The following is a 10,302-nucleotide window of genomic DNA, read 5'->3' as shown; positions in this document are numbered from 1 at the left end:
AGCAAGCAGGAAAGGGCCAAGTCCCCGCAGCTCCTGCAGGAACAGTGAGAAGCGGTGCTGACCGGTTCCCTGTGGTGGCAGCTTGCTCTTCGACCACCCTCCCTTGGGAGGCCCCGGTGGAGGTGACCAGTCCTGCAGACACTTCTCTTTCCTTCAGGAAGGTCACTTGGTCCTGGGCGCAGGAGGCTCTGCCTGTGGCTGGGAGCCACTCGGCTACGTATGAGACAGGAGATTTGAAGAGGGAGCTTCTGCCTTGTCAGCATCACAGTCTTCATCTCTTCACCATGCAGCACAAGGCACTTTGGAGTGCCCTGGAGTACACTTGTCGGTTGCTGGGCATCTCCACCGCAGCAGGTAAGTGCAAGCTCTCTTTTTCTTTTGCTCTAAAAGACTCTGCATGGGTTTTGGGAACTCTGAGCTGTCTCCCTGCCTTTGGCCAGGTGCAGCCACTGCCCCATCCTGCAAGGGGGACAGGGAAACTTAATCACTTTTGCTTCAGGACCCACGGAGTTCAGAGTGCTGGGTGCCTTGCCAGGCTCTTTCCAAATGCTATGGGAGACATCAGAATGGAAGAGCTAGCACTTAGTACAACAGAGGCACAAATGGAAAATATAACTGAACTATATTATCACAAAACAGACATGGGAACAGGCAAAATGTGAGTGAGACTGAAAGGCAAAATACTCATGGCTGCACAAAACTGCCAGACTGCTCTGTGGGACGTGAAAATGAAGAAGAAGCAACTTGCACTGTGCACAGTGAGTTGTCCTGTGCCAGGCAGGATGGAGAGATCCCAGCCACGGTGACACAGCTGCTGCCAAAGTGCTGCTCTGCCTCTCTAGCAACCTGTCAGGGAGCAGGCTCAGGAAGCAGTTCAGGTTATAACTGCAGTACAAACATCATAAATGCATCCACCTGGCTAGTTGCATCCTCTCACCCACTGCCAGGGGCTGCTCAGGAGCAGCATCCTTTGGCTTGGGTGATGCATCTGAGTGCTTGATTTCAGGTGAAATGCAGATGTTTTGAGCCAGATCTGTCAGGCACAGAGTCTCACCCGGAAGTGTGGTGAATAACCCATCACATCAGGCATCTCCAGACGGGACTTTGGGAAACAGCTAATGCAGAGGGCTCAGGTGTTCACTCCAGCACTGCTGCTGACTCACTGTTACGGGACAGGATGACAGTGCTCTCTGCCTCAGTTTCCCCATCCGTAAAGCAGAGATCTAAGTGCCTGGTTTGCCTAGAGGCTAGCGGTGTGAACCAAAAGTTCTTCATGAGAAGTGATTTGAAGTGGTGTCTGTGGTTCCTGTGTCAGACACCTGGGAATTTCAGATTCAGACACTGCAGAGAAGGCCCTCCTACCTCTTCATTTCCTTTATCAGCTTCAGACAGCCATGACGGACACTTTGCTCAAGTCAGGGGCAAAACAGAAAGCACACAGCTCAGCTGAAGTGAGCACAGGTCCCCAAGGACATGCAAAGCCCAGCTGCAACACTGGAGGCTGTCCTCTGGAATGTGCTTTAAATGACTGATAACAAGCAGAGATTTGAGTCTCTGAGTTTACACAAACTCCCAGTAGACATGTGCACATCGTGGTAAGACTGCAACAGATAGGAGCTGGGACACAGCTTTAACCAGCAAATGCAAATCTCTTCATTTCTTTATCCCCATTCACATCAGGCCTTCATGACCCCCATGCTGGTCATACTCTCCCTTCAAGCTCCAAGGAAACTCATAGAGACCTTCCTGGGAGAAAACACAAGCTTGTTGCCATGGGAAAATTAAAGCTAGAACAGCAAAATTGAATGTAGCTTACAATTTTGAAGTGTATTAGTGGAATATAACCTCTTTCCTGCTTGTTTTCTTTCTATCATTTTGCATCATCTGTACCACTTTCTATAGTTCTTGAAATAGCAGAACAGTTTTCTCTCTGCTGAGCATCACAGAGCACGAACAGCTGCACTACTGATTTGTGTGCTTTTTCATAGCTCTGATGCATTCCCAGTATTGCATGGCTTTCCCAAAAGGCCAGTGGAGAATGGGAAGTACCTGTGTTTTATTCCTCTATGTGTCTCAATGGAGTAAGAAACCAGCTTGATGCAGTGTTTAGTGCCTGATGAGGTGTGTGAGGTTTTTTCATGAAATGGAAACTATGCAGAAGAGAATCCCATGGGTTTTGATTGGGAAAAAAAAAAACCAACAAACCACAACCAAACAAAAAAACCCAACAACATCAAACAAACAAACAAACAAACAATTAAAAAAAAAAAAAAAACCAGTATGAAAGGGAGAGGAGAGTGCATGAGTGCATCAGCCTCACTAATTGATTCTGAGAAGGGCTGGCCAGCACCATAAGCTGCTTGCAAACACAGGTTACCCACCACATAATATAAATCTCCCCTTCCCCCAGGATCTTGGAGTGCAATTGCTGGCTGCAATGATGGGGCTATAGGGTTTCTTGGGTGTGTAAAATTGGACAGCCCTGCCATCGACAGACATCAAACAACCTCACAAATTGCTGCGGTGTTGGGGGCATCTCTATAGTTCAGAGATTTTAGGCCTTGTGATTTCTGTTTTTAGGAAATAGTCCTTACTTATTTCTTAATTCTCATGCTTTCGACCATTTAATTCCTAATCATGTGCCTTTAGGCACATGGTTTGGATAAGATCCAAATCAAGGCAGCAACTACTCCAAACAAACACCTCGGAAACAGTCCTTTGATTCTTGCATATTCTTCATCAAAACAGCTTTGTGGATAAAGCAGAAGCTGTGCAAAATGAGGAAACCTCCCATCCAGAGCAGAGATTTGAGCATAACAGTTGAGTTGTTGAATTCCGCATTCATCCGCAGAGAGTGAATGAATGAATGAACTCCACGTTTGTAGGGAAGATTATAAAGAAGGGTTCTCAGTCACAAGATAGCGAAGGACAATACTTTGCATCTAAGATTACACAGTTCACACAGCTCCACAGCACTCTGATGAGACCGATTTCCCTGCACCTCAGCTTGGGGCTAGAGAGGCAGCCTCCATGGAGGAAAGCGGCATGTGGGCCCCATGTGTTCTCCTGGCTGACAGGGACCAGCAGCTGCAGGTGACACAGGGGGAACCCAAGCAAGACAGAGCACCCCAGTGGGGCTTTGCTCGACCAGGACGGGAGAGCTGTGTGCTCAGGTACAGACCCTCAGCACTGACCTGTGTTGCAGGCTTGATGGACACTGGTCTGCATCCCTGTTTGCGAACACGGTACTCTTCTCCAGCTGGGGCAAACCACAGTTCAGGTAGATGAAGCCAACCAGCACCTCAAGCCTTGGCTAGCATGCATTAAGCAGGACCTGCAGTGAACTTCCTGAGCACCAGTGGATGGGCAGCGATTGCCCGCTGAGATGTGGAGACTTCAAGTGCAGACAGGAGTGCAGTGACTGTGTAGAGCGATGCCCTGGCTGTGAGACCAGGGCTTCTCTCAGCCCCACACCACTGTGACCAGCTGGTTGTGGACCAATAAATTTGCTCAGTTGGTGTGAGGCACTTCATTTTTGCACCATTTTGGAAACAGTTTTGTGGAGAACTGAAGAATGTTGAAGGAAATTTTCCATCCCCTGAAGCTATTGGCCCCAAACAGCCAGTTCAGGGAAGATTTTAGCCTTGCTAATACTCTTAATCCCTTTTAAACTGACTCCCCAGTGTGCTGTGCAGGACGGGGCACTGAAGGGATGTTCATTCCTTGTATTTAATCTGCCTGCCCCCCTTATATGTTTTTCTGTTTGGCTAGCAAAGGATCTTGATGTCATGGCTACGGCCCTTTGTGAAGGCAGCTGGCATGGTTCCCTGGTCCTGCTGCTACCCTGCAGACAGTTGTTTGGTGCAGCTGGCCTGGGCAAGCAGGGAGGGCAGGGGAGAGGAGCTGCAGGCACTGAGGGGACCTGAGCAGAGAGGTCCCCAGATCACGAAGGGGCAGAAGCAGAAGGGGCAGTGTGAGGGAAGTTCCTGTGGCAACCGTGATGAGGCAGCATGGCAGGGGGTGGAAGGGACACAGATCACCACTGCTCACCTCCCCCAGCTGTCCAAGACCAGCTGGTATCCCTAGAGCACCTTTCCCCAGCCCACACAGTGGCAAAGCTGCCATGATAGGGATGCAGCTGGGATGGATTTCTGGACTTTGTGTCAAGGTCAGCGTTCAGCTCTGACCCTTCTATGATGGTGTGTCAGCATGAATCGCTGGTGCTGGAAGCCCTAACATGCTGCACAACATGGGAGGAGTAGCCTCACCAGCCCCTGGAGAAATCGGGGCATCGATCCTGCGAGCTGCTGGGCACCAGAGAGACAGGAACCAACCCTGCAGTCAGCGTTTTTCCTGCCTTTTCTTTCTAGTGCTGATTGGTGTGGGAGTAGAAACTCTGCAGCGAGGACAGTTCAAAAGCCTGGCGTTCTATCTGCTGTGAGTATTTTTGCTCTTGGAATCAGAATCAGTGGGGGTGACAAGTTTGATTCCTTCACCATATGTACCACCAGAATAGACTGCAATAGCAGTAGTGAGCGGTGTCCAAGGACACAGGGAATTCAGATCTCCATCTCTGGGATTCATATAAATAAGCTATTTCTGTTAAAAAAAAAATGATGCTACTGCATCCCCCATGCTACTGCAGACTTAGGTAGGCCAGAGGTGACACTGGCTGCAAATTGACCCTAGGAGTCAGCTTTGAGCTGTTGTCCATCAACCAGCTGAGCAGAGAGTGTTCAGACCCTGGCACACAGAATCTGTTGTGAACTGTGTAGTAAATCCTGGCCCTCTATGCCTCTTCTTCCACCTGGAGAGTGTATTCAGGTTCAGTCCTGCTCCCTGACAGCTCTGCCTTTCAGTTTTTCAGGGGTTGCAGTTACTGTCTGTGAAGGCTTCTTCTTTATCAGTTTGTTCCTGGAGATGTGCTTCACGTGAGTAGATCTTGTCGAGTCTTCTCTAGCCTTGGTGGGACCTCCCTAAGGCAATTTGCCCCTTACAGGCCACACCAGACCTCGATGAGCTGCAAGTGACTAATCAAAGGTCCTGCCCCTACTGCCATGGGAAGTACATTCAGGCAGGGGGGAGGTAAGTGGGGCCACGTCCACTGCCAGTTAAACCTGTGTTTTAACCCAGACTTGTGCCATAGTTTGCTGATCACCAGCACTACATACCCTGGTCTACAGCATCTGCTCAACACACAGTATGATGCCCTACAAACCTTCACAGAGATGGCACTGAAGTTTAAGTTAGAATGTAGAAAATCCTTATATACTCAGAGGCTGAGCACTTCTGCTGTCTTTTAGCATAAACTCAAAAGCCCTGATAGCTTAGAGGCAATGCCTTGCTCAAGCTAATAGGCACTCACCTAGTTGCCAAGTGGGTAAACACACCACGAAGAGATGGCCTGAGATGCTGACCTCTGGCAGATGAAGCCCCTGGCCTCTGTCCCCCATGGGAGGGGCTCAGGCTTTGCTTACCTTCTCTGACCAACACAGTGGTTGCCTGGCAAGCCAGAGTGAGGATCTGAAGCTTTAGATGGGTGATTGTTAGGTCCAGATCTTCTTGACATGTGCTTGGTGCCCCATCCCACAAGGACCTTTGTTTCTCTCCACAGACATGAGCCTGACTCCCTGGCACAGACCTGCTGGAAGCAAGCTAGACGCCCAGGGAGCTTCCAGAAATTCCTGGGGTACACTCTGCTCTCAGTGGCTTGCTTCCTGCATCCCGTCCTTGTCTGGCACGTCACCATCCCTGGTGAGAAGCCCATGCTGGGGTGGGGAGCAGCACAGATGGAAGAGGAGCATGGTCTGTCAGGGGCCAGAGAGGGTGGGGATGTGTGTGGTGTGCGTTGGTTGAGGGGAATACTGAGCTAGCTGGACTAAGCACTGCTTGGTGAGCTCTTCACTTTGCCCCAGTCAACATGGTCTTCTCCCCAGGGTCCATGCTGGTGCTCACTGCCCTGGCCTACTTCTTGCTGAGCAAGAGGAGGAAGAGCCCAGGACACAAAGAAACACATCCCCAGGTGGGCCAGTACGTGGACCCTTTAGCCACCATGGCAGCCCCAACCATCACTGGTGACACTGAGCAGACCTACACCTTCCGTGCGGCCCAGAGGGAGCAGCATCGCTCACTGCTGGGTCACATGAAGAGCATCATGAAGGGCAGCAAGAACAGGAGCCCAGCCCCAGCAGCTCTTGCCGAACTAGTGGCCCCACCAACCCCACGCAAGCAAGTGCACTTCCAGGAGAAGGTGGTTCAGATCATCCCCTCTGTCAGCGAGAGCTTGGAGGACGTGGAGAGCGAGGCTGAAGAGACCACGTCGGACACAACACCCATTCTCACGCCACCCGATGCCCCCGTCATCCTCACACCTCTCAGCTCCACTGGCCTCTTTTGAGCCCTCAGCAGGAACAAGAACAGGGCAGACTTGCTACCCCTGCCACTGGCATCTCTCCCTGTCACTCTAGCAGCCCAGGAGGTGCCCCTCCTTGCCCTCCCTGCCTCCAGGGTGACAACTGTGTCATCTCCATTTCAAGGAGCTGCCCACACTACATGGTCCCACACCTTGTGACAGGGACAATGGCGGTCCCCAGCTCCTGCAGTGCCGTGCCCAGGGTACAGGTGGTTTTTCAGCCGTGGCCTCATGTGTGGGTCATCCCTCTGTTACAACGCTACACATCACTGTGGCTGCTCCTGCCTAACATCACAACTGCGGTTTGTGCCTCCCAGGAGGAAGCTGCAGTCAGGAGGAGGTGGGGACCACCATCCACCCTGAGCAGCCTTTGCTGCAGGCAGTTGCCTCCCTCCTGCCCTTGCTGTGCATGAAAGCGCCCACAGCTGGGACAGACACATCTAGCCCATGACACTGCAGCCTGCAGGTTCCCTCTCAGCATCTGCACTGCCAGCAGCAGTCCCAGAGCATCCAAAATGTCATTCTGGAGGTGTGCTGAGACCAAGCACACCCCTGGGGCTAGCACCTGATAAGTGCCCTCTCCTGAGACACGCTTCAAGCCCAGCAGGAAAATGACCTCTGACATTGGGGAGACCTATGCAGGAGCAGGGAGGAGCCTGGGGCTTCCTGATGTCCCCTGCCTGGACAGCCCTCTTGAGTTGGTACAGCTTTGGGATGATATAGCAGCTCAGGTCATGAGATTCAGCACCGTGTCGGCACAGAAGACCTTGTATAACTCCCTATGTGTGTTAATTATGGGCCCCAGAGGGTAAAGGCAATAATAAAGTTACAATGTTGTTCCACCAGTCCCCTCCATGACAGCTCTTCCCTGAAACCTTCACTTCTGGCTTAATCCTGTTGCATATTCTGCTCTTTGAGGGCTGTTTACCTATAACCAGGCATTTTTCTTCTACCCAACTCATCCCCTTGGCTCTCACCTGCCTGAGGACTAAGACTTTCTGCTTCCAGATGGCAAATGCCATCTGTGCCTGCAGATACCATCACGAAGACCTGTCACATCAGCATCAGGCAACTCTTCTGCTGCCCATGGGAAAGCACTCAGGTGATTGGTTTTTTTTCAGACATGGGCCATGAGGCCACGCTGTCACTGCTGCTGGGATTAAGAGTTGTAACTGCTCTGAGTCCAAACACAAAGCTTTGGGGTAAGATGCTGATAAGGAGAGAAGTTCCCTGTGAGACCTTTCTTAGACTATTTTTAAGGCAGAAGTCAGTGGGGCTGGATGTTTTCCTTGGAAATACATTAGTTCTTCTTTTCAAAATCTCAGCTCTCTGAGTCAGAATTAATATGTTCATTTAGGAAAACAATGTAGTTTGAAGTGTGAAAATCTGAAGTGTAAGTGTTCTAATATCAGAAAGAGACTGAGATAAGAACCTAGTGCTACTTTTAAATTAAAACTTTCAAAGTGACTCCTGATTTGGGAGATGGATGGGGAAGAAGTAACAAGATACTGACTCACAATATTTGGTAGCCTGTGTTTCATAATGAAACTCTCTCCACAAAAGCAACTTATGAATGGTTGCACACACTTGTCATTCCTACAACCAGACATGAACCAAAAGCTTTTTGTTGCATCACCAGCATTTAAAATGATAGCTGGTATCAATCTGCTCTAAACACAATACACATATTAGAGACCTTCTCCTTCTGTCTGCACAAATTAACTCTCCACCCCATAATTGCATGCTGGGGAACAGCACATCTGCCTTTAGGGACATTTTACACAGAAAATTGTGCCCATCTATAGCCTAACACTGCATGACTAATAGCAGCAAGCCCAGGATCCATCCACAGCTCCACCTTCAGTCTTGTGTATTCATCACATTAAGAAAGAAAAATAAAGCTATTTTCTCCTCAAATTGGCATCCAAACTGCATACCAGCAGCAACAAAAGTCTCAACCTGCCCTTGCCAACTCTGACCCAAAAGGCTGTGCTCAGAGCTGACTCCCCAGTTCAATCGCATATCTGCTCTGCTATTAAAACTGTTCTCATTAGCAAGCTTGGCTTTCTGTATCATCCAACGCTCTTCTTTGAACATTGCATAACTAATTACTCACATAGAGATAAGGTTTGTTGAAGAGGCATTGCTCCAAATAGATCAAGCGATCTGCTGACGAGAGAAAGACCGCACTTCTGCAGCCTCCCCTGCAGCCCTGAGCAAAGCTCCAGGGCAGCCCGGATGGGAACAGCTGCTTTTGACAAACGTTATCCTTCAGCCCTTACTCAGTCAGCCCCACAGTTTGTAATGGTGGGGCAGCATGGCCAGCTGGCAAAGGGAGAAGCAACGCAGTGAGAGCAAGTGTGACACCTTGGAGTGTGTGGGGAGCAAATTTCATTGCCCTGTGAAAAGCATAAAATGAGTCTGTAATCACTAGAGTCTGCAAAATTAGGTATTTCACTTTTTAGGTTCATCTTTTGATAGTCTGTTGTAGGTTTACCTTAGGAAGCATGACTGGGGAAGCTACAGGTGAGGTGGGTGTTCAGCCTTCTTGGAGACAGCATTGGACCCAGTTGCTTTTTTTGCCTGCTCCCTTGTGTCAGCCCTGATATTCTCCAACCCCACAGCTAGCTGGCTCAGGAGATGGAGGCTGGAAAAAAACTTCTTATTTTTTCTGTGGTATTAAATTGCCTGTTAAGTTAATGTCCATGTCTGGCTCACCCTGGAATCTGCCAAGAGCCTGCACCAGGGAAGTGCTAGGATGACAGAGCTGGGGACAGGATGCTCCAGAGGCAGCCAAATTGTGCCCCAAACCACAGCAGATGGGTGTTCTCTCACCATGAGGGCTGAGCTGCTCCTGGGGTCACCCCTGCCAAGGTATCTGTTCATACTTCCCCCACTCTGCTCCTCACCACTCATCCCACCCCTGGTGCTATATGCCAGCTCAACCGGCTGACAGAGCTCATTAGCTCAGAGGGAAAATAATTAGGAAAAAGAAAGCAGGTGGCTATCTTCTAGGGTAATGAGCCAAATAAATTCATGGAAGGAAGAGCAGCTACAAAATGAAGGGGATGGGGGATAAAAGCACTCCTTTCAGAGACAGCTTAGGTGCTTAAAGAGATGCATCCTTGGGCTTTCTTTAATATCCCAGAGCAAAGGAAATGTTCAGCCTCAGGGGGTGTCATATGATTTGCAGAGAGCCCAGAGATTATTTGCTCAAGTGTGCACTTCTGTGTTGGCTCTTCTCCCTACATCTAGCTGTGAGAGGCATCCCAGGCGCTATGGAAAGCACTAGAGACACTGTAGAGAGCTGTTGGTGGGCCTGTATGTGAAATCTCTCACATGTACAGGGTAGCTGCAGGAAAATAAAAAGAGGGAAAACCTAGACACTATTAACTGTGCAATGCAATGATACATGAATTTCAGCTGCCTGAGCTGTAAGTCCACACAGCACCACATAAACACTACTGTAATTTTTCCTGCATTAGAGTTAATTCATGATACAGCCATAAACTCCTATGGATTCAAGAAAAGAGAAATACATCCAAAATAAATACAAGTTTAAGGTGAAGCTCTGTGAGATAATCCTGGTAGAAATATTTTTCTTCAAAGTTGGCTCAGAAGATTTCCCTGCATGAGGAAAAATCTGCCTGCTTTGCATGTACATATACAGTGGAAACACTCTACAATGCCACCTGACAGCCACCATCAAAGCTTAGGGAAATAGTATGTTGCAAACAATTACTCCATTTTAAGTTTTATAGATTTCAGTGCAGGCTTTAGTTACAATTCGTCTCTGGCTCCAGTGCCCACTAGCAGGAGTAGCTGTTGCACAGCCCCAAGGGCAGGTATGTTACCTGCCCTACCACAGTGCTCCCATTTCACACTAGGCA

The 10,302-nt window shown here is 49.3% G+C and overlaps 1 protein-coding gene across 1 annotated transcript; it reads left to right on the top strand.

Moving 5' to 3' along the window:
* Positions 1–284: 284 nt before the first annotated feature.
* On the top strand, positions 285–6,397 carry TMEM72 (transmembrane protein 72; the record flags this gene model as incomplete). The annotated part of the gene is made up of 5 exons (XM_080347865.1): positions 285–354; positions 4,371–4,437; positions 4,860–4,931; positions 5,615–5,754; positions 5,937–6,397. The coding sequence occupies 5 exons, from the start codon at positions 285–287 to the stop codon at positions 6,395–6,397; spliced, it is 810 nt and encodes a 269-aa protein (XP_080203991.1).
* Between the last annotated feature and the right edge of the window lie 3,905 nt (positions 6,398–10,302).

Source organism: Nesoenas mayeri (assembly GCF_963082525.1).
Source record: "Nesoenas mayeri genome assembly, chromosome: 7".
Taxonomy (NCBI): Eukaryota; Metazoa; Chordata; class Aves; order Columbiformes; family Columbidae; genus Nesoenas; species Nesoenas mayeri.
The sequence above is the reverse complement of the archived record's forward strand: the minus strand, read 5'-3'. Positions and strand labels throughout refer to the sequence as shown.